At 38.1% G+C, this 24369-nt stretch overlaps 1 protein-coding gene across 26 annotated transcripts in view; it reads right to left on the minus strand.

Moving 5' to 3' along the window:
* Positions 1-24369, minus strand: part of LOC122551386 (poly(rC)-binding protein 3) — a 149914-nt gene that overhangs the window by 13683 nt on the left and 111862 nt on the right. For 17 of the 26 annotated variants that reach the window (XM_043693192.2, XM_087988836.1, XM_087988835.1 and 14 more), the window contains 8 exons: positions 19832-19978; positions 17569-17592; positions 17091-17123; positions 16870-16986; positions 10993-11124; positions 7669-7809; positions 3948-4091; positions 925-966 (listed from right to left, as the gene is read on the minus strand). In XM_043693192.2, coding sequence (XP_043549127.1) covers positions 925-966; positions 3948-4091; positions 7669-7809; positions 10993-11124; positions 16870-16986; positions 17091-17123; positions 17569-17592; positions 19832-19900 — 702 coding nt within the window. In that variant the 5' untranslated portion in view covers positions 19901-19978. The remainder of the gene's footprint in view (positions 1-924; positions 967-3947; positions 4092-7668; positions 7810-10992; positions 11125-16869; positions 16987-17090; positions 17124-17568; positions 17593-19831; positions 19979-24369) is intronic. The other 9 variants (XM_043693197.2, XM_043693208.2, XM_043693207.2 and 6 more) reach the window with 3 other exon arrangements.

Consider the following 24369-nt stretch of genomic DNA (forward strand, 5'->3'; position numbering starts at 1 on the left):
TCTGGAGTCTCAAGACGGGCAGCATAACAAAATCAGAGTAAAGCCATTCAGAAGGGCAACTCAAAATGCTCATACAACAGATGGTAGAAGAATGGAATACTGTCAAAAAGCTAGCACAATCGATAACTTTAAATCTGAGACAAGGACAGAAGTAAAAGGAGGGTGGGGTGGATTTAGAATCCAAATCAGCCATGATCTAACTGAACAGTGGGAAAGGACTGAACAACCTATTCACATTAGCAAGTCTACACTATTTTGATTTAATTTAATACAAAAATTGGATGTCTTGTGAGCAATTTCAATTAGTTATCTTGGAAAGTAAACACTAAGGCATGACATTTGAATGTCATTCCCTCTTTGGTACTGAGTAATTGATCAGAATGTGGACATATAAAAGCACAGACTGGGATAAAGGTCAAATAATCAAAGTATTACAGCCTTACAGTAAAGTTTAGTTCATGCAACCATTCACTTTACGCAGGTTTCCGTATTTTGTTGTTGTTCCCAGGAACAACCGTGTTCAGTAATGGAGATGCTACTCTCAGTTCATGGGGCCAGAAGCAATATTGCTATTTATCTTACTGACAGATAGTAATGCAGGTTTAAATGGCATTCTCTCCATTTAATGAAAAATAGCTATACAACTGTTCAGAAACAATTATCCCCACAGGCAAGTATCAGGAGTTATTCAAGAAAGTGTGACACTTATTTTCCATCAAATACTCTTGTAAAACATTACTACTATATAACAAGATGGTCAGTTAAAAACAGTTATTAGAAATCACAAATACAGACAACTTTACTAGTGAAATCATAATAGAGCAGTTCGTTATTAGTATTCATTAATAATATTATACATATCATGCATTTTGTTTTCATTTGAATTGACAATTAGGGAAGAAAGGGGGGGGGGAAAAAACTCACATCTGGGTGTGGAATGGCATACTGTCCCTGAATTGTATAGGCCTGTAAAAGTGAAATGAAAAAGAAAAAACTTCAGAAGTTCCACGTTTGAGAAATAATTCAGTTAGCACCACTGCAAGCACCTGACCTGCATCTAAATTGTCTACTCTGAAATACATGTTGTCTCAGCAAAGGTTTCATCCAATAAGTGTAAAAGAGAAAAGCATGCAAAAACATTTATTGACAGAAATTGAGCTGGAAAAAGACAAAGCACAGGATGAAGTAACATGAGCAAACAGTTAAGTATTCAGGACCCACTTTAATTTAGAAAACAGCAACATTTTCTTGGGTAGCTAAAACCTACAGATCTTATCAGACCAAGCGGTTACTTAAAATGCATTAGCCAGATAAGTATTTGGCATTAGCCAAATGGATTATTTTTTCAATTGGAAATATTAAGTACTGAAAATTACTGAGCCACATCGTGCAAACATCCATTTAACCCCAAAGAAAGGATGCCCTCAGTTTTCATATCAACTTTCTGCAAAGCTAGTTTTGCATTTTCTTATTTCTTTGATAACAGAGACATAGACGTATTGTAAAAAGATTGCCCATTTCCGAGAATATGTATTTGCTTTATTTACATTTTTTGTATATTTAGGAACATTCTAGGGCCAGGTGTGGACTTTCAAAGCAAATGTTTTGCCGTAATGGTGCAATCTTGTAATCACAATTGTTACATTATTAAAACAAAGACAAATATCAAAATTGTATCTTAAAGACATTTATGAACAGAGATGAAACAACAGCTCGAGTGCAAAGTTGCTACAACAACCACCACGTGCCGCAGAACTTTCAGAGAAAACTTGCAAGAACAAGGGCCTGGGCTATAACACCATATTTTGGCAATAAAAAATCAGCACTGAAGCATGACCCAGCAAATGTTGGGAAAGCCTGCAGTGAATAACAGTAGAGCAAAAAAAAAATCCGTGGGATTGAAAAGCACTCATTCATATAAGAAAGAAACACACAGTACAGTGCTAGTGATCAGTTTATTACCATGTTAAGCTACTCAGGCCAATACTGTTGTACAGTTGTAAGTGGCTCTAGCATGAAAAATATTGAAAGTGTGTGCAGGAAGCATATGCTTATAAACTCTGCATTTTCAGCTTGTGTAGCTGCTCCTAAAACAGGTGGAGGTTTTCACTTTTTTTTTGGAAAGCATACATTATGTAGGTCAAAGCGTCTACACCAAGATGCAGCACAATTGTTTTTCCTACCTCACTTGCACACATTTCACAAAGTCAAATATTGTATCTGCTATGTAACACCAATTACCTCCATATAATTAACAATTATATTAATTACCATGCACTTACCTTCTGAATAGTTGCTTTGACTGCTACCTTAGCAAAGACAGTAGGGCTTTCACATTGTCAAGTGAAGTTAATTAAAAGCTATTGCAATTCAGTTGGTCAGTTCTAGTTCAAACTGATTATGTTCTCTTATCAATCACTATTTGGCAACTCACTACCCATTTCAATTAGTCATTCCTCCTACCTTTTGTATTCTTTATCAACTGTTAATGACAGAAATCTAAACCGCCTGTCCAACTTTTCTCAAGTCAGTGCAGTCTGGTTATGAAGCTCAGGTGTACTAATGTAAAAGCATGTAATTCATTTTTAGCTATTAAAAACGTAAAACACATAATAGATTACTAAAAGAACAAGCTATTCAAGTTTGAAAATTCAACTGTGAAATTATGTGCAAAAAAACCCATAAAAGCAGAAAATGTTCTGAAATAGTCAGTCCAATATAAAAAGTCCTAATTGAAGAGGTCTGAAACAAACAAGTTACCATGAACAGCAATCTTCAATGTGGCTACAATTGTTTCTGCCAGGTTAGTATTTGAATATAGTCAGCCCATTGTGTGTAAAAACACCTGCCTGTTAAACACGTACCTAGCTATCATTTCCCAAAATCTTTGCATTACATGTTGAAGAAATATTTTATTTTTGCTGCAAGTGGATAATTGCACTGAAAGTGTTTTTTAAAATGGAAAACATTTGCTGTATTTGAGTAGGAATGTGAATCTTGCTTCTTACACAAATGACTTTTCAAATCACCTGTAGTTTAGTCCTGGAGTAAACATAACTAGTTATTTTCTCCTTAAAATCTAAAAAAAACCTCTTCTCCATCTCTCTATGCTTTTCTGGGACACGACAATTTCCCTTTCTGCAATAACAGGCCAGTGATTTACTTTGGAAGAACAAAATGGCAAAACTGACAATTTGGTCTGAATGGACTTTTCTTTTTATAAATTCTATATCTGTAATGCTAGGTAGCCCTGTTGACAAAGGATAGATTCAAAACAAAAGTAGCTCTTCTCATTCCATAGCAAGGCATCTAACTTCCAAATGATACCATGTACAATAAAATGGTTGGAAGTAAAAGCACTGGGAACTTGCCACCACAAACCACTCTGATCCCTAAACGACTGACAACTGTGGACATACTGCAAAAGATATATTTCCGTAAACTTCCTTTAAGTTGCAAAGTTCTACGACCCACTTTGATAATTCTATGGTTCTTAAACACTGATTAATATTTAATTAAAACACCTCAGTAAAAGTTTTTACTCAATTAGCTGGGAACTCAGGCAGTAGACCATTTCATTTACTATCCAGTTAAGTGTTGAGAAATCATGAAGTCCAAGTCAGTGGCATAACAGCATTGAATATCAGTGAAAGAATTTTTAAATGGCTTGAAAGACTTTTGATTTCAAAGCAGGAGATAAGTTATTCAACATGGAGACAATAACTTTGCTGAGACAAGCTGCACGTTTGGGATGTTCTGAAGCTACTCAAGAATATTGTCACACATACATGTGTATAAACTCAGTGGCAGCATGAAGAGACAGACAGGCGCACGTGCATGCCCACACAAAAACACACGCACACAGTCTTCTAAGCAGTTTCTGACACGGTTCAGTGGCCATTAGGATACAACATGCAAGTGAAGATGAGAAACCTGAATGCACTAACAGGCAGTGGCTGGTGCTGCAGTAAGAGGCTGAGGTTGGCTGCGGAGGCCGAGAGGGGATCTGCTCTTACCTGGCCACCTGCAAAAATGACGGGGGCAGAGGCGGGCTTTGGGCGGTAGGGGATGGTGGCACCTTTCGGTGGGGACTAGGAGGGACAGGGAAAGCATGTTAGAAACAGCATTAGAACAGGTTCAATTCATTTCTGAAAAAATAAAAGGTAAATTCAATCACAAAACAGAACAAAATGATCGTAAACACACATTTACAATGGCAATATACCTTCTTAACCCAATATAAACAACTCAAAATTCTACTTTTAATAAAACAATAGAAAATCTTAGTCACATAGAACAAACAATTTAACACTTTTCATTGTAATGTTGTTATCTTCCCCATACAAACCTAACAAAGTCATTCAGAAACACTAACATTTTCCCTCAATCATGCATCAATCCCAGTGACCCCAATAACCAGTTTGAAAAGGCTACATTGTACCCAGCTTTTCTTACTCCAAAAATCATATTTCAGACACAAAGAACAGATTAACATGAAATGCTTGGCAGCACTTGCTGGCAATGCAACAGACTCTAACAGAGTCCAAGCTTAGGATGCTGCAGAAATGGAAGCTCATTAGATTTTCAAATACTTTGTTCAAAATAAATTCCATCTTGTCAAATGTAAAATTCCTCAATAAAATGAGATCAGTTCCACATGGTACTGGCTTGTATGAACTTACAAAAGCTTACCGATTATTTGGAACTAATTAATGAGCTCAAGAGAGGCTGCAGAAATAGGTGACAACTAAACACAAGGAACAAATAACCAGGATGCTGGAGCTACTTTGGAGGTTGAGGCAGAGAAGAGACAGGTTTACTTTAGACCAGAATTTCCACCTATCATGCAATTGCCTGGTTTGGTCACTGGATGCAGTAAGGTGTAAGAAAGATGCCAGCAAGCACATCTATTCTTTTGACAAATCAAGAGATTTGAATGAAGTGCAACAACAAAGGCAACTAAGGACAGGCAATAAATGCTGGCCTGCCACCAATGTCCATGATTCACGAGTGAATTAAAGCAGCTATAAATGGAAATGAGGATTTCACTAAATTCATTCCACAAGGTATCAAGTTGAAGCTGTCCTCAATTAATGTAGGAACTTTATATTTGATAAGATGGCTTTCTAAACAGAACTTGAAACTGTAACAGGCTTCAAATCATTAGGGAAATGAACACTTGACACCACTTTCTGGTCAGACAAATCAATGATCAAATGCTACACAGACCTCCCCAACATTATCTAGTGTCTATGACATATTGCTGCTTTCTCTGCTGGACTGTCAATTATCTTTAGAATCATGGCCTAAGATGGGTTATTTCCTAATGATTTAACAATTTTATTTACGTAATTGAATAAACTGTCAACCTGGATAATTGATATATTTCCAAAAACAATAAGATAATCAACAGTTTAATGAGAAAATTTCAGGAAAACATCTAAATCCTGTAAGCAAATGTGGAAATAAAACTCAAGGCGAAAATTGTGAATGATGTAATTTAAAGGCATATAATCCCTAATTTATAAATTACCCTATCCCAGTCTCCTCTAGTGATTTTATTTTGTATATTTGCTGCTCCCCAACTCAATCAAAGTGGAACTGTGGCAGGGGCATTCCAAACACATTTTGAAGCTTTAAATTAAAAAAACTCCTCTACACAATACTCCATTTCCAAATTAGAATGCAGCTTAGTCATCATCAGCAACTTATCACTACCTAAAATGGACTGCTGAAAACTTTGCTAAGAATGGGAGTAACAGATTCACAAAATGCAAACAGAACCAGTATTAACTCCATCTTCAATAGACATTTTGATAACACTAGCCTTCACATAGGATGCTTGAAACTAGAAGGGCAAACTGAAGTGGGTATGCTCCATTCTGCAATCTTTCTGGTTACATTTTAAAACTGCAGGATGATTTATCACTTTGCACTGATAGCTTGATATGTTTGGTGACTGCACAGTGGAATCTATTTAAATTTTACATCCATACTTAGCTGCAGAACTGACAAGTCTGATTGAAGGTTAAGCAAATCTCTCTTTCATTGTTTCTAGCACTAGACTGAAAGTACCTGCACCATTTATATTACATACCTAGTGTAAAATCACACTTTACCCTGAATACCAGTATTGTGATGATCAACTAATTGGCTAGGAAAACACAGGAAAGGTTGTTTGTAGCTCTGGAAAGAGCCCAGATTGGAGAACAGCAATTTGAAATTTTAATATAACAAGGTTCAAAGCCACGCTTGCATTCCTTAAACACATTGAGTGACAAAAAGTAAACCATTATTTTTTTAATTTGCCTGGAGTTCAGGGAATGATATTCCTCATAACTTACCTCAAAGTCAAACACCAGAAAGGTATTTAAACATTTTAAAAGGACATCAGAAATGTTCTAAAAGTTGGAGGTTTGTACACTGTATTGTATGAGTGCCTTAACAAGTGAACGGTGTATAATTTACAAAAACAGCTTTATGCCCCTCCAGCTTTGAAAGGGTTTTCACCTGAGAATAAAAGATGTTTTGAGAGAATGCTTCATAAATAACCGGATGTCTGAATCACGAGTGTAGCTGCCAATGACAGTTATTGTAGAAACATTTTCCATAGCTCAGTTTGTTAGAATGAATTTGAAATTTTTTTTTAGTGAAAATTCAAAATAGCTCTGTATCCACCTACTCATTTTAATAGCAACTTCATTTATTCAGTGACTACCTTGCCTGTAAATAAGATTTGTACAGAAGAGCTAAAAAATGGCATCAACTGATTTGATCGATTAATGGGGCCACTTTGCAAAGGTATTACAGTGCCAGAGTTCCAAGTTATTAACATTCACATACATTTATTGTATCCTGGATTGTGAAAAGAACAAAGTATGCCTGTCTTTGTCTGATTGTATAGGTTAATCAGAAGTCGACTCAAATCAACTTAGGAGGAGCTTTTGCCCGGAAAGTCAATTTTCCTGCTCCTCAGATGCTGCCTGACCTGCTGTGCTGTTCCAATACCACTCTAAGCTAGACTTAAATCATAACTTTAACCAAGCAAGTACCAGCCAAAAACTTGCAGGTGCTCTCGTTATTGCAAAGTGTAAATTTTCCAATCTGAGATCTTTTTAATAAAAGCTGAAAACTGGATGATAACATCAAGTAACTGGCTATAAATCTAGCTCTTAACTTTAATAGAACATGGCTTTGAAACTCAGGTGGAAATGATTAACCGTTGTGACTATTCATGCTTACAGGAGTAATAGAACACTTTATAGTTCAGTGGAGTAATCATTAAAGAGGACAATGGAATGTGAATCATGAATTGATCAACAGAATTCCTATTCAAATCTGCAAGGTAGACTTTAAAGAATAAAAAGTAAAACAATTTTAAAAATTATGAAAGACTGACCTAGAATGCAGCATTATTTTGTATTTGTGTGTTGAACGTTACCCAAATAGGATAAGAAAGAAAAACAGAAGATGAATCTAGTATGGATGAAAGTTGACACTAACAGTTGAATCAAGTTGTCATCTTATTTGTATTGCCCAACTTACATTATAAAACTAAATCAGATCAGACATCTTCAGGTACAATTAATCCGTGTTATGGTATCAAAGTATTACAATGCCCAAAAGGCAGCCATGACTCCCTTAAAATATGCTGCTCCTGATGCTCGCCTTATACTCTACCTCCAGCATCACCACACATATTTGCTTCACACACTGGATGATAGCATCTGGCATCCCAGAGATTGTCACAGCACGCTCAGTGGAATTAGGCAGCATGTCCCCTGCTACCTGGACTTGAGCCCCTGTTGACTGCAACGAATAAAAAAATGCATAGGTTAAAGCCACAGATGTGGTGCCAGAGTCTGGAAGAATGACAATTATTTGACCATAATTTGCATCTAGAAGTCCTTTGAGCCAGTTCAATGAAACATGCCTGCATTGTGTAGTTGACACATTTCACTAAGTCTGTGCACCTCAATATGCAGATGGCCAAAATTTCAAAATATAGGGAGAACACAGCATAATTTATTGTAATCCTAAGTAAAATTTTAATAAATCCATTACAAGTGTTAAAACAAGAATTTAATGTGCTCCCTTAATCACAAGATAATCTTCATGTTAATATTGTGTAAATTACATAAATTCCAGTTAGGCACTTATCAGTGACATACAAATTGTTTTTGTATTAATATTGCTAATTCAATACACCATGCACAAAGTGCACAACACCCCATACTGAGGTTCACTCACAACAGCTTGCAGATTTGTTCTCCAAGCTTGGCAGGACTTTGGAATGACAATGGTGTCAGGAAGGCCAGTGCAATGGGCCACCTTCTATCAACCTCTCTGAAGGCTGTCACATGCTTCATGCCCAATGGATTAACAATCACGAGTAATGTATCTCTAGACACTAAAATGAGGACCAAGTTTGACAAGGCCATAGCTGCAACATCAGGAGGAGAACATGGCTAGATCTACATGAAAGAGGCTGACGCGATGGACAGTATCAAGTTCCAAAGAGTGACAACAACAGACCACCTATCCTAGGCTTTCCACAGATGCACAACAATGTCTCCTCTTCCTCAGGCAGCTCAGGAAAGTTTGCATTTCCATAAGTACACTCTCCAACTTTTACAGATGCACCACTGAAAGCATACTGCCCATGTGCAGAACAGCCTGGTGTGCCCAGGACCGTAAGAAACTACAGAAGGTTGTGTGCACAGAACCAGACTATCACAGAAGCCAACTTTCCATCCATAGACTCTATTTACACAGCCCGCTGCTGCAGAAAAGCTGCCAACATCAAAGATCCAAGGCATCCTAGTAACACACTCATACAAACTCTTTGGTCAGGCAGAAGGTGCACAAGCTTGAACAAGCACTAGTAGATTCAGGAGCAGCTTCATCCCTGCCTTCATTATGCTGATGGATGGACTCTCTAACTTCAAATAATGCCGATCTTGCTAATGTTGGTCTTGCCCAGCACATGCCATGTGATGTAACCTGTATGCCTCCAAGTATTTTTCTTCACCCTACGATCTGTATGTCCTTGCTTACTATGATCTGCCTGTACTGCTTGCATTTAAAGCTTTTCACTATACTTAGGTATACGTGACAATAAAACAAATCAACACTGAACAGTGTGGGCCAACAGCAACTTAAAGGAAAATATGAAGATGCACATGTATTAAGTTTGTATTCAACATTCTCCATTACATCAATAGAGCATAGACAACTTATGCAAGCCAGGAAAAGTAGCTTTCACCTCAATTGCTCAAGACAAATTTCAGGGACTTTTTGGGAGGCAAGTGCTAAATATGCAAATACTTCAACATGCAGGGAGCTCCAGCATGTTGTTTTTGTCAGTAAATGCACGCATTTGCTGGGTGATGTGAACCAAATAAATGACAGACACGTCCTCCAGACAATCTGAGGAAAGTTTGCACTGGCATTAAACCAACAGATCATCCATACCTGCAACACAAGGACATTAGCAAGAGACACATCAAGATGACAAGGATCAGAATCTGCTTACATGCAGGTCTTGCTGCTGACCGGAGTGCCAGGGACGAAGTCAGGAAGGGCATGGACAGAGACGATGTGAAAAACAGAAAAGGGATCCTTAGGGGAGAAAACAGCAGCCATTTTGGCCAATGCTGTTTACTTGTACCCATCACTCAAAAGTCAGTCTTTATAGCCACAACAGGTAATGGTCAACAAAGAAGTGACATGGGTCTTTGGTGCAGTCCATTGTTTCCTGAAATTGACAAATGCCTTACACTACAAAAACAAAATTTTGAACTAGTTTATAACCAAACCTACTCAAGTTAGGAAAATTTGAAAGCAACCCAGTCTGGTCTTACCGTGACCGAGTCGTCGGCTCTTGAACTGGGATGACTTTATGATTAAGTTTAATGCAATTTCACTGACTAAACTCCCCTGCAGCAGATTAAGAAAATGCTTTTGTTGCCTTTGGGGCCAAAAAAAAGTGGTGAGCAGTGGAATACTGTCTGCCTGCAGATGTTAAACCATCCATTAGTATAGCTGGTCTCATACTTGAGCATTATTTCTTGAATTATTCATTATCTTACTAGCATGACATCTAGAACGCTACAGCAGCAAAAATGGCAGCACTGCATTGCTTTGGTTTCCAACCACAATTTTTCAAAAGTTAGACTGGGGTCCTTGGAAACATGCCATTGTCTGCAGCAGGAGCTTGAAAACCTACCAGCATTTATAGGGATTGCCTCAAGAAAAATGATTGAAAATACTCTTTTCGTGACGCAGTTTGTATGGTTAAGGTCTTCAATTATATGGAGTGAAATGTAAAACTGGGATTATTCTATTTGGAACCGAAAAAGCTAAAGAAAGATTTCATGTCTACCAAGCCCCTCAAATGAAGTGGTTTGCTAAATCAAAAGAACAATAATTGTTTCAAAAATCAGAAAGGTCAATAAACAGAAAAAGATAATTGCCACAAGAATCTGAGGGTAGATGAGATTTTATTTTACCAAGTTATAATGAGTGTAAGTACATTCAGCAATATTTTTCAAAAGGGAATTGGTTATTTACTTGGAGGAAAACCTTTTGAAGGATAAGCAGCGGAGGCGAAGTATACCAATTAAGTTTACTCAAAGACACAAGGCGGGCACAATGCTTTCCTGCCATCTAGTAAGATTCTGTGAACTGTCTTTGTTTGTCATCTCTGGCTGCAATCAGTTTATGCACCATTGTATCTTAAAAAAAATGCACACAGTAGCTCTCTCAAAGTAAAGCATTGAAGATCCCAACAAAAGTCTTGCTATCTAGTGGCAGGGGAGACCAGATCATAAGACTACTCAGACTGCAAGCTAATGACCATTTGTTTGAGAATTGGCACAGCATTAGGTACAGTGACAACTATACATCATGTTGAATCTCATCAGTAATATTAAACATCTGAAATACACATTCTACCAGACAAACCACATGCAAGCAGAGCAAAAAGCTGACCTCACGAATTTCTTTGATCTTGGAGCCCCCTTTGCCAATCAGTGATCCGCACTGACTGGCTGGTACCACAAGCCGCAGGGTCACAGGTGGTTTACTGGTGGCAGTACTGTTCGACATTGAGTTATCGATGTCCTGAAATTGTGAACAAGTAGTCTTGGTGTTATAGACAATAATCCCAGAAGAGACATCTCAGTGAGGAGAGGAATAAGCAACCAGGATTAAGTTAAGGATAACAAACTAAAAGAAAAAGCCTAAATCTAGGAAAGATTATGGCAAACCAGAGGATTGGGAAGGTTTTAAGAACTAAAAATTCAAAACAAAAAAGCACTGTTGGTAAACTTTCAAGAATCCTCAGATTCTGGAAAAGTCCTGGTGAATTGCACGAAATTTAAAACTAAAGTTTTTTTTTGAGTGGGGGTAGTGGATATAAGGTTCAATTGCATGGAAAATCAGAAAATCAAAGTTGAGAAAGGGGGAGAGAGCAGGTGAACAGAGCTGATTGTTACCAGAAAATCAAAAAAAAGACACGAATATATCATGCACCAAGGAATCATACAAAAGTGGAGAAATTTGATAATAGAACAAACTTAAAGGCGCATCTGAATACACAAAGCATCGGGAGCAAAATTAATGAGTTAACAGCGCAAACAGAGATACGTGGGTAGCATTTGGCAGCAATTACCAATTTTGATAGACATGGTTCCAGGGAGACCAGTTTTGAGAACTGAATAACAAGGGTACTCAGTGTTGCTTTGGAAGGATAAGTAGGAAGGAAAAGATATGTGTAGCTTTGTTAGTAAAGATGATGTGAATGCTATGGTTAGAAATGATACCAGCACAGGAGATCAAGACATAGAATCAGTGTGGGTAGAAATAAGGAAACAGGTCCCTAGATGGGTGCAATCCATATGTCCCCAAACAGTAGCACCATTATGGGTCACAGTATAAACCAGGAAATGTTCAGGGGTTTGTAAGAAAGGGTACAGAAATAATAATGGGCGATTTTAATATGCACATAAGACTGAATTAATACATTAGCATAGCTAGCTTCATGGGAAAGTTAATTGAATGTATGAGAGATCATTTTTTGGAGTAGTGTGTTTTGGAACCAACCAGGAAGGCGGCTATTCCGGATATGGTATTGTGCAACGAGGTGGGATTAATCACACAGTAAAGGATCCATGAGAGACGAGTGATCATAGATTGCTAGAATTTCAAATTCAATTGCAAGGCAACAAGTTGAGTCCCACAGAAATAGTGCGTGCAATTCTGGTGGCCCTCCTAGAGGAAGGATGTTGTGAAACTTGAAACAGTTCAAAAAAAGATTTACACTGATGTTGGCAGGGTTTGAGCTATAGGGAGAGGCTGAATAGGCTGGAGCTGTTTTCCCTGGAGCGTCGGAGGCTGAGGGGTGACCTTACAGAGGTTTATAAAATCATGAGGGGCATGGATAGGGTAAATAGACATGGTCTTTTCCCTGGGGTGGGAGAGTCCAGAACTAGAGGACATGGGTTTAGGGTGAGAGGGGAAAGATATAAAAGAGACCTGCGGGGCAGCCTTTTCATGCAACAGATGGTGCATGTATAGAATGAGCTGCCAGAGGAAGTGGTGGAGGCTAGTACAATTACAACATTAAAAAGGCGCCTGAATGTGCATATTAGTAAGAAGAGTTTAGAGGGATATGGGCCAAGTGCTGGCAAATGGGACTGGATTCATTTGGGGATATCTGGTTGGCATGGACGAGTTGGAACAAAGGGTCTGTTTCCATGCTGTACACCTGACTCTAATAGCAGTCTGAAGTTAAACATAGGTAATTCCATAGGCAAGAGGAAAGGCTTGGCCATAGTGGATTGGACAGGAAGACAAAAGTAGGACAGCTGACAAGCAGTGGCAGAAATGTAAGGAGATACTCAACTACTCCTGGCTAAAATGCTCCCTACTGAAGCACAAAGGGATTGGAGAGTTCTAGTTCAGGATTCTCTCAAGGTTAACACGCAGGTTGAGTTGGAAGGCAAACGCAATCTTAGCATTCATTGAGAGCGCTAAAATACAAGAGCAGAAATGAACTGCTGAGGTTGTATAAGGGTCTCGTCAGATTGCATTTGAAATATTGAGTAATTTGGACCGGTATCTAAAGGAAGCACATGCTGGCCTTTGAGGTTGTCCAGAAGTTTACAGGAACAATCCTGGGAATGAAGGGCTTGTCAAGTGAGCAGCAGCTGAGGACTCTGGGTCCTGAATAGAGTTTAGAAGGATGAAGGGGAAATCTCACTGAAACGGAGAATACGGAGGCCTGGATACAGCGGACATGGAGATGATTGTTCCACTAGTAGGTGAGATTAGATCCTAAGGGCATAGCCTTAGAGTGGAGGGATGATCCTTTAGAATTGAGTTGAGGAAGTATTTCTTCAGCCAGAGGGTGGTGAATCTGCAGAACTCATTGTCACAGAAGGCTGTGGAGGCCAAGTCATTAAACGTATTTAAGACAGAGGAAGAAAGGTTCTTGATTAGTAAGGGGATCAACATTTATGGGAGAAGGCATGAGAAGGGGAAGAGAAGACTGAGGGCTGAATGGCCTAATTCTGCTCCCACTTATGTATTTGGAATGCAATAGATGAACTGGTGGTGCAAACTGAAGTAAATTGATATGATTTTGCAGCCATTATGAAGAGATGGTTACAAGGATGTAGAAGTGGTAGATACAGTTACAAAGATGGCCCTGGATATGGTCGACTCCTTGCAAGATCCTACGTGCAGATCTAAGTTTTCTATTTCCTACAATCGTCCTACACTCTAAACTTAATAGACCTGTGTTTTTGTTTTTGCCGCTGTTTACCTATTATTTGCTGATCCAGGCTACTTAACCATGTGATCTGCCTGTACTGCTCGCAAGACAAATATTTTCACTGTGCCTTGGTACACATGACAATAAATTCAATTCAATACATAATAGGAAATGTTTACAGGGATAGAAGGATATCGGTCAAACACAGGCAAATGGGACTAGTTTAACTTGGGAAACTTGACCAGCATGGACAAAAGGACCTGTTCTATGCTGCAGGATTAAAACATATTTCAGAAAGATTGTAAGAGGGGGAAAAAACATCCATGGCTAAGCAAGGAAGTTGAAGATAATAAAGCCAAAAGCAAAGGTGTACTGTATTGCAAAGGTGAATGGCAGGCTGGAAGATCTGGAAACCTTGAAAGCTCAAAGGGTTACCAAAAACACTACAAAAAGAGCAAAGGTATATTATGAAAGAAAACTACTGCAAAATATAAAATGGAGAGCAAAAGATTTGAAGTGGTAAAAGGGAATTGGGTAGCTAGAAGGAATGTTGGACTCTTGGATGATGAGATTAAGGAGTTAATAGCAAGGAACACAAATGGAGTCACTAAATCGATTTTTTCTTCTGTTTTTAAAAGCCAGAAGACACTAATGCCATTCCAATAGTAGCAGGCAACACCAAGATTATAGAAAGGGAAGATTGTGGAACAATTACTAGGGAAAAAGTACTCAAACTATTGGGACTGAAAGCAAACAAGTCCCCAGGGCTTGACAGACCCTTTATCTTAAGAAAAGGAAGTGACAAAGACAGTGGATCCAAAATACAATACTCCAAAATTCCCTGGACGCAGGAAAGTTCTAGGGGATGTAGAAATATTAATATAAATACCTTTCTTCAAAATGAAAGGGAGACAAATTAGGAAATGGAGGAGAAAGAAATGGAGGCTAGAGTACTCGGGGAAATAAATACTGTTGTTGTAGAAATAGTTCATGTTACAGAAGAGGACATGCTGGAGGGCTGAGAAAACAAATGTGGATAAATCTCCAGGACTTGATAAAATGACTGGAAAACTGTTAGAATCTGTTAAGGTAGTAGTAACAAAACATTTGGAAAACCAAACGCAATCCATTATAATCAGCATAGTTTTATGAAAAGTAAATCATGTTTTGACTGATTTGCTGTAGTTCTTCAAAGACGTAACAAACAATGCAGATAATGGGAATCCTGCAAACATAATATATCTGGACTGCAGAAGGCACTTGATAAGATGCCATACAAAAGGTTAATACATAAAGGTAAGAACACATGGGCTTTAGATGTAATTTATTGTCTTGGATAGACTATTGGCTCGCCAGCAAAAACAGAGTCGGGATAAATGGGTCTTTTTCCAGTTGGCAAGATGCAACTAGTGGAGTGCCGCAGAGTTTGATCCTCAGACCCCAACTATTTACAATCTACATTCATGATGTGAGGTAAAATGTACTATAATCAAATTTGTAGCGGACACTAAAATAGGTGGGAAAGCAAGCTGCAATAAAGTAACAAAAATTTACAAATGAATGAATAAGTTAGGTGAATGGGCCAAAATTTACTGTATTAGTATAATGTGGATAAGTGAGATTATCCATTCTGGTTGCGGGAATAGAAGAGCAACTTACTGTCGAAACAGAGAAACTTCAGGGTGCTTTGGTATACAGGGATCAATGTATTAATCAAGTACAACAGGCATTTTGGCATTTACTGCTAAAGGAAGTATAAAAGAGAAGTGTTGTTACAACTGTACAATACATTAGTGAGAATATGGATTATTGCATAATGCCCCTTGAGGGGAGATGTAGTTGCACTGGTGGCACTTCAGAGTTGGTTTACAAGATTGAGTAGGTTAGGCCACACAAGTTTATGAGGAGCAATTAGATTAGATTACTTAGTGTGGAAACAGGCCCTTCAGCCCAACAAGTTCACACTGACCCTCTGAACAGCAACCCACCCAGACCCATTCCCCTACATTTACCCCTTCACCTAACACTACAGGCAATTTTAGCATGGCCAATTCACCTAACCAGCACATTTTTGGACTGTGGGAGGAAACCGGAACACCTGTAGGAAACCCACGCAGACACGGGGAGAGTGTGCAAACTCCATACAGACAGTTGTCCGAGGCAGGAATTGAACCCGGGTCTCTGACACTGAGAGGCAGCAGTGTTAACCACTGTGCCATCGTGCCACCCTATCTCATTTGGTTGAATGATAAAAGGGATGGACTAAGTAGATGTACAGAGGCTTATTCCTCATCTGGGGGTAATCTAGAACATTAGTTTTAGGATAAGGGGTAGCACAGTTAAAACAGGTAAGGAAAACTTACTTCAAAGGATTGTGAATCTGTGGAATTCACTATTCCAGAAGGTAGTGGATGCTGGGACTCAGTATATTTGAGGAGATGGACAGATTTTAAAATTAGTAACAGGGTGAAGGTTATGAAGAGTGGACAGCATATTAAATGGCAGAGCAGGTTCAAGAGGCTGAATTGCTTAATCTTGCTCCTAGTTCTTATGCTCTTACTAGATAACAACAATCTCATTGATTGGTGGATCAATTTTGATGGACTGAATACCGTATTTTTGCTCTTATACCTTTGGTGTTATCCAATGAATATTTTGTATCGTCTTGTCTTAGATACATATAGACGTTTGCAGCATTTAAACACAACTTGGTCTCAGAACTGAACTCAAAATTCATACTGCAGAACCTGTCAGGGGTAATGGGGATATGCTAGTTTAAACCTCAGTTTAAACAGAGGTACAGATAATTGAAATTCATTTTAATGGCTGCTATGAATGCAGCTATATTCCTACACACTACACAGATGCAAAGAATATTTTTTTGAAAAGAGAACTTGGGTAACAGTTTTTAAAAATTTCACATAATAGGACTGGTATTAGTTTTGAACTCTATAGTTCATACACACGTTTCTTCGTAAACGTGCACCTCCTGACAACTGCAGCAAAACTAATCATAAATGAGACACCTACACAAACACAGCTAATTTCAAAAGATAGGTTTAGTTCCGACTGCCCTAAGCCACATATCTTACCTCCTCAAATTTAAAGGCGATCATTGCAAATGCCTTGAATATTGCGTCAGTTGGACCTGTGATGGTTACAATTCGCTCGGGACAATTTCCTTCAGAGATATTAATGCGTGCACCACTCTGGAACAGCCACAAGATGTTCAAGTTACAGCAGAAAAGCTGATCAAACTACTTGGCAAAGGCACAAAAACTCAAATGAAAGATCACAGTGAAAATTCACTTACCTCCTCGCGCATTTTCTTTACAGTTTCACCTTTCTGAAAGCAGAGAGATACAAAGCACGTAAACCATTCACCTATATTCTGTTCATGCTATCCTGTAATCTTTGGATATAGTAGCACTGGCTATAGACTGATAAGTCAAAGGCATGAAATTTAAAATAATGTTGTACAATATCATGCCTTTGGAAGCAATGAAAGTCTGCAGACTTGCAGTTAAATGGTATGAAGTCATTAGAAAGTGGCAACTGTACACAACAGGTAGAAATGATTACTACAAAAGTAATAAACCACACAGTCAAGCCAGAGAGAAAAACAGGTTAGAAAGGCTTCTCAGGAACACAATTTTATGGAAACCATAAGACTTTAGCCACAAACATATCAGAATTGCCATCTGAAATATCTATGCATTCACTTAATTTTCATATTTTGGGAATGCGATTCATAATCAGAGATCAGCAAATACAAAGTAAAATATTAATACCTTTCCAATGATGCTTCCAACTTCCTGTAAGAATCAAAGGGGAAAAGAACATAGTAATGCTTATCCTGTAGATAATTCCTCTAATAGAGCACTACTTAACTCATCCACAAATTTTTGTGACACAAACAGACTTCAAGCTGTTTTTAATAAATGCTTTAATTGCCACATTAAAATACTGCTGAAACCAAATTTATTGGATACTAATGAATATCCTATTTGAAAACCTAAAACTTCAAGCTTCTGAATTCAACTGATATTTGATTTACTAAGTGGCACTAATAGTTCAACGGATTTGTGAAAAGAAATAAACCTTACTAGACAAATACTTACAGTAAAAACCATGTTACAGTTCCAAAAGTAAAACAGATTTCTCAATAATTCTCATCTTCCTGCAAATGTCAAGGGGCATAGGTCAAAGAGGAAGATGTGGGAATAGTAATGATGAGGGGGTGGGTAGGAAAATACAGCATGGGTTGGGAGCGACAGGGACAGCTTTTCAGTCGGGGAAAATGCCCAGAATGACCAGTGTATGGGCAAGAGTAAACAGAGCATTTAAGTCAAATAACCAGAAACCTACAGCAAGAGGCAAATAGCAGAGATGAGTCACTAAATCATTGCTGCTCTACTTCATGCAAAAGAGTCAGTTTGAAGATTAACAGAAGTCTGGGGAAAATGTCCTTTTTTTAAAATTAGTATTTTCAGTTAATAGGAAATACTACAATACTTAAATGGGTACACAATTCTTTAAATTCAGTTGATCAGCAACAAACTGACAAAAGCAGCACAGCAGGTATAAAATGTTGAACAGTGCTTAAATAAGAAAGCAGTGATGTGCTCTGGCAGAATCATTTCAATTTCTTATTTGGAAATTTAAAGTTAAATCACCTTCAAATGAGGGGCAGGTAGGCTAGAGTGACTTCCCTCCGCCGCTTGCCTTTAGAAATTGTCAATGTGAAGTTCTAACACTCCTGCAAGGTCCAGTGTTAAAGATGCTTAATACTAAGCAAATCACTATGTAGGCTACGTTAAAAATCACAACACCGGGTTATAGTCCAACAGGCTTATTTGGAAGCACTAGCTTTCAAAGTGCTACTCCATCAGGTGGCTGTTTTAGGCTGACAGGGAAAGACAATGTCCAAGTGGTAAACATCAACTTTGTTCAGTCAAGATGACAAAGAGATCAAAATTTAATTTGGCCAAATCTTATGATCACAGCCACTGTTTCCAACCTTGACTGGACAAAAAACATCAACCTATTTTTCCTCAGATTTTTCTGGCTGAGGATCTTCCAAATTTAGCTAGTACATGAATCCTCAAAGAAATCAACTATGAAATGAGCAAAAGGAATCCATGTAGAAAACTTGCCTCATTTTTAAAAATAGCAATAGCTGCTATATTCTGCTTAGTTGAGTTCAAATGTCCCAAACTATCTTTGGCAAAGTGGTTAAGGGAATAGGATGGCAGTTGGGTAGAGTTGCCATCAGGTAACAAGGGTGCCTTAGGGTTAAAGGGAGCAGGGGCAGGGAGAATTGGATAGTTAGGTCTCTAACGGTCTTGAAACTGGAAGACCTAAGCAAATATCTAACAGAACAGCATTAGATGTCCTAAAGAATGGAGTGTGGAAAGAAAATGCCATTCCCCTACTTAACATTCAATAATTAGGATAGCATGAAAACATTTCAAATGGTGGTATTTTACAATTGTTTTATTGCATGTTTCTCTCCAAAATGTTTAATCTGTTCAATTCTTTCATTTTAAAAGGTCAACACTTGCCATATGAGCAAATGGTGATTACATGAGTGTTACTTTGAATTCTGTTTGGTGAAGGTGTAAGGGAAGAGAAACTGAACATTGCGGGTCTCATCTGACATCACAGAGGAATTCTTTAAGACTACAAAAACCAAACGTATAATTTTTATCTAACACGAAATAGGTTCATGATGAGCCATAATGCAATACTCATTTCGGATTAATTTAATTCTGGCATTAGCTCATCAATTATTTTGAAGAAACTCACTCATTTCAACCATGTTCCTGTTATGAAAGTGTCAGCCAGTAAACCTATTTTGACAAGTCAGTCACAGTAATTATTTGTCAACCATATAAGCATTTGCAATAGTTGGAATATAAAGTCCCTGAACACACACTCTTTGATGAGCAACATTAAATGACTTAAAGCCAAGTTAATTCATTACTGGTGACCACCATCAGCAAGACAAGCATCATTGCATTCCTCTTTGTAATACTAAAACTGAATATTGACCTTCCCATGCATCAGCAGTCGGATGGTAAGGGTAACATTTAGACCGCCTTCGGTAACTTTAGGGTCCATGGTCGTGGTTGTAGTATCACTGTTGCTCGTTTACTATCAAGGATTCCTCAGGGAAAGTGTATTTGGGTAGTGATGCACCTGTATGTATACACAGGGAAAACAGTATTCATAAAACAAAAATCACCTGTAAATCGCAACAATTTGCACATACACAGACCTTCAAGGAAAGCATAGCAATTCTCTCTCGCTCATCTAACAACCTAACATATTGCTTGGGATACTTTTAATGAGGATGAAAAAAAATCAGGGTATACAAATCCCCAGGTTCATTTCAAGTAAGTTTCCATTCAAAAGGGAAAAATACGATTGTATAAGGCTCTTTCAAGACAAGACTAAGTACTAAAACCAGACACTCCAACTTTAGTTTGTGGCGTAAGTCACATGATGGCAAGAATATGCAGTAGATACATTCAAAATGAAAACAAATTAAATTAACTGATTATCCTTACTCTGAAGTCTTGAGCAAGTTTCAAACATACAGATAAACTTACCGTTCAGCCAAAAATCCAATTACAACCAATTAATCGCCTCTAGCAAAAGGCACCTATAACATTTCCACAAGATGCATTCCTTTCCAAAGAAATTAGGAGCCTGACTCAATAATTTGTGGTAGTAACTACACACATGGTATCTGAGTGACAACAGCATCATGTTAGCTGTTACGTGAAGGGTGACAAATGAAATGCTCAAACAATTTTGATCTTAAATTATAGAATGTCACAAAGAAAAAGTGTGTTACTGGGCTGCTGGCTCCGTTCAAAGACAAAAGGAAATTAATCGAAAAGGACTCTTGACTTACAGGCTCATTTTAGTCTATAGAAACAAAATGCAACAGATTTGGTTATGGCAAGGCCACACCTCCAAGAGCTGCAGCTTGTGCTTACAGCCTTGGCTGCAGGAATCCATGCTATTAGACATGTATGTACACAAGGTCAGAGTACTAAGAGTGGGGCAGGGAGATGTAGGGCACTGTTCAGAGCTTAGGGGGCCTGGAATTGGAGCACAGGGTTTGGACCCGCTGTCAGTTCTCTTTACACACATATTTGAGCAAGTCAAAGATAGCCTGGTCAGGGGAAGGGTGGAATAGCAGTGGATGAGTGTGCCTTAACTGGAGGGAAGATTAAGTGAATGGAAGCTCAGCAGGGAAAGAGATGATGAGTGTAGGATGAGAGTGAGTGGAGATGGGAGGCAGGGCATTAATAAGTGGAAATGGAATGGGACAAGGGTAATGAATGAGTGAGGGGACTGAATGGCAATGGAGACTAGACAGATGTGTGCAATAGCAATGAAGTGTGCCTGTAAAGGCTGTGCTTGTGTTTCGTGGCTCTTTAACGTCTGGAGATTATTGTAGCTTTTCTAAGGTTTATAATTCAATGCTTGCAATACAGGTAACTCTTCAATGACGCAACGGTTGCATTCTTGTGCAAGCTTGTGATATAGAAAAATTGCATTTTAGAAACAGCGCTGCAAGTGTTGGCGTTGTAATCGCATTACAGCCAACACACGTTTTAAAAGTTCACACTTGAGAAAGTGTCCCCAATTTGTCAATTGTATTACAGTGAATTCATGCTAACGAAACTTGAGTCATAGAGCGAAATGTAGAACGACAAGGGAGTCTAACAGTTACTTAACACACCCAAGAATTGGCGTTGATCAATTTTTCAATGGTGAAAACATGCTGTTTTTTTTCAAGCAGCACCACAGCTTTGTCAACTTATACCAAGTTTGAGCTAAATCTACTAATTCATTCGAAGTGTTTGTTGCACAGGTTTTCAGATTTATTATCTTGTAATATTCACATTCAGAAAGACAATTTCACCAAAATAATGCCACCACACATATCCATCACTTCTGATCAGGCAAAAATGTCCCAGTAAACTAATATCTTTGCATGTCCAGGATGAGTCAAAAAGTGTAAACTGAAGTGGTGTTCAGAATGCTTATATATAGTTCATTAAATGAACTGAACATTAAAGTATGTTGCAGAATGATGCCTCAAATTCTACAGATGACACTTGACTAGATGTGAGAGACAGGCTTAGCTAATTGTACAGTTAATTAACACAGAAGGAAATCATTTCTTTTGAAATCAGAGTGACACCTTCACAAAATCTAACCCTTCCTTAACACTAATTATTGTGCAGCACATCTGGCATTAAAACTCATCTCCTGTTAGTGCACACATTTTACATCTGTGACAAACTTCATTAAAACAAGGGAAAGAGAAATTCTAAGTGGACATGCATGCTAACTTTTAAACATTGTGTCATATGATTTTCATGATTTCTGACAAAATATAATTTATTTTTAATTATAAATTATGGCCAAAAACATTGATCAGGTGGTTACGTTGACGAAATATGAATGTATCTCTAGTCAAACTACTCACTACTTTGTATACAAAAAGAGTATTACCATTTAAGTAGGGAGAAAAACTGCCATTTAATTAACTTCCCTTCAAAAATCAAGTCTGCTTTTTCCAGTAATGCATGTCATCCCAAGGTACAGATCAGGAGTCTTTGTTAATCCATAGATGTGTTTTATCAAAGATCATTTCTTCCTACTTTCAGCTCATGAGAATTTAAAATACTTCCTTATTGCTAACTTACTTTTGAGGTTGTGGCACATGCCCTGCTCTACAAGAGGATTGCAGAGTGCCACATACTGTTCCTTAGCTTTGCAATGGCAAGCTGTACAGAATCAATGCTTTCCTGCCCATTCTTTTCCATATGGAGTGTACATAATGAACTATTTCAATTATGAAAGTAAATACACTGCTAAAGAGCACCGATTCTTTAGAAGTCAGTACTTTTAGGTACTAAAACAAAGGATTTTGTCTTAATATTTTCCTTCAAGCGTGTAACAATGATCTACATCGACATATGATATTTATAGGTGGGGATACAAGGGCAAAAGAAGAGAGATATAAATAGAACAGGCTGTTCAAGTTCTATCATTCAATGGGTTCCAAAGTAGTCTCATTTGTGATCAAAGATCTGGTCCAAATTTCAAATGTAATACGATCACTATTACAATGAAATCCAGCACTGATTGAATAGTCTTGTCTGCTGTAAACATGCCAGAATTTTTAAAAATTTCAAAAATTATTTATATGTAGACCGAAAAAGTTCAGCTTATATTTGTTAGTTTTCCTGTTTCAAACTGCCATCTTTCACAACGTTCGGGTGCTTGAACATTTTTTAAAATGAAACTGATAACTCCCCCGCATGTTCCCAGGCCCAAGGACCTGCACAAAAAGTGAAGTGGGAATGGATTTAAAACTAGAGTTACAGATATACTCAATATCCAGAATAGAATGCAATCATTACAGGATTACATTATCCTAATGCATGATTAATTTAATCTATTCTCAAAAGGGATTTAGCTCTCTTGCCCTTGGTATTCCAACACATACACTTTCTGGGGGCATTTACAATATGTTCTATTTCAAACTACATCTGCTTCATTACATTATCAATAATCTTGTGCATCAATTGATACAAAAAGCAAATACTAAATAATGGAAAAGTGAGCATTTACATTTCTTTTCTTATACCTTCCATTTCCACTTATCTTATTGACTATTTACTATAATAGCCTCTATAGCAAATGCCCACATTCAACTATGACTATCTAGTTATTAGGATTACAGCCTCAATTGAAGCTCACTAGCATGTGCAGCCAACAAGGATCCTAAAACTGCACATCAATGTTCAGATTTGCTCCTTCCTGCTAAAGATTTCTCCAGTTAACTGTCTGGCACCCAAACATCTCCCACAACTGAACACATTAAACTCTCAGATCAGACAGTGGTTATGACCAAAATGTCCAATTCAAAAACATTACACTGCTAAACACTTGAAGCCATGTCCCCAAATATCAGTGCAAAGTTAGATTAACTACAAAATTTACATGGGATTCTTAAAGGTTTGACATTGGCATAACAAGTGAAACCTTCTGAGAAGTGCTACTTGGTACATGAAATTATAGAAGCATAGAGGACATTGGTTGGGCCACTTTTGTAATATTGTGTGCAATAGAGTTATAAAATCATGAGGGGCATGGATAGGATAAATAGACAAGGTCTTTTCACTGGCGTTGGGGGGGTTGGGGGGGGGGGGGGGGGGGGAGAGAAGAGAGAAGCCAGGACTAGAGGGCATAGGTTTAGGGTGAGACGGGAAAGATATAAAAGAGACCCAAGGGGCAACGTATGAAATGTACTGCCTGAGGCAGTGGAGGAGGATGGTACAAAATCTAACCCTTCCTTAACACTAATTATTGTGCAGCACATCTGGCATTAAAACTCATCTCCTGTTAGTGCACACATTTTACATCTGTGACAAACTTCATTAAAACAAGGGTATACAAATAGGATGGGTATAACAAATAGGAAGGGTTGGGAGGGATTTGGTGGCTGGTGGTACTGGATTGGGTTGGGATATCTGGTCAGCATGGACGAGTTGGACTAA

Source organism: Chiloscyllium plagiosum, unplaced genomic scaffold (genome assembly GCF_037043375.1).
Source record: "Chiloscyllium plagiosum isolate Xiang-an unplaced genomic scaffold, Cpla_swu_hap1 HiC_scaffold_7, whole genome shotgun sequence".
Classification (NCBI taxonomy): domain Eukaryota; kingdom Metazoa; phylum Chordata; class Chondrichthyes; order Orectolobiformes; family Hemiscylliidae; genus Chiloscyllium; species Chiloscyllium plagiosum.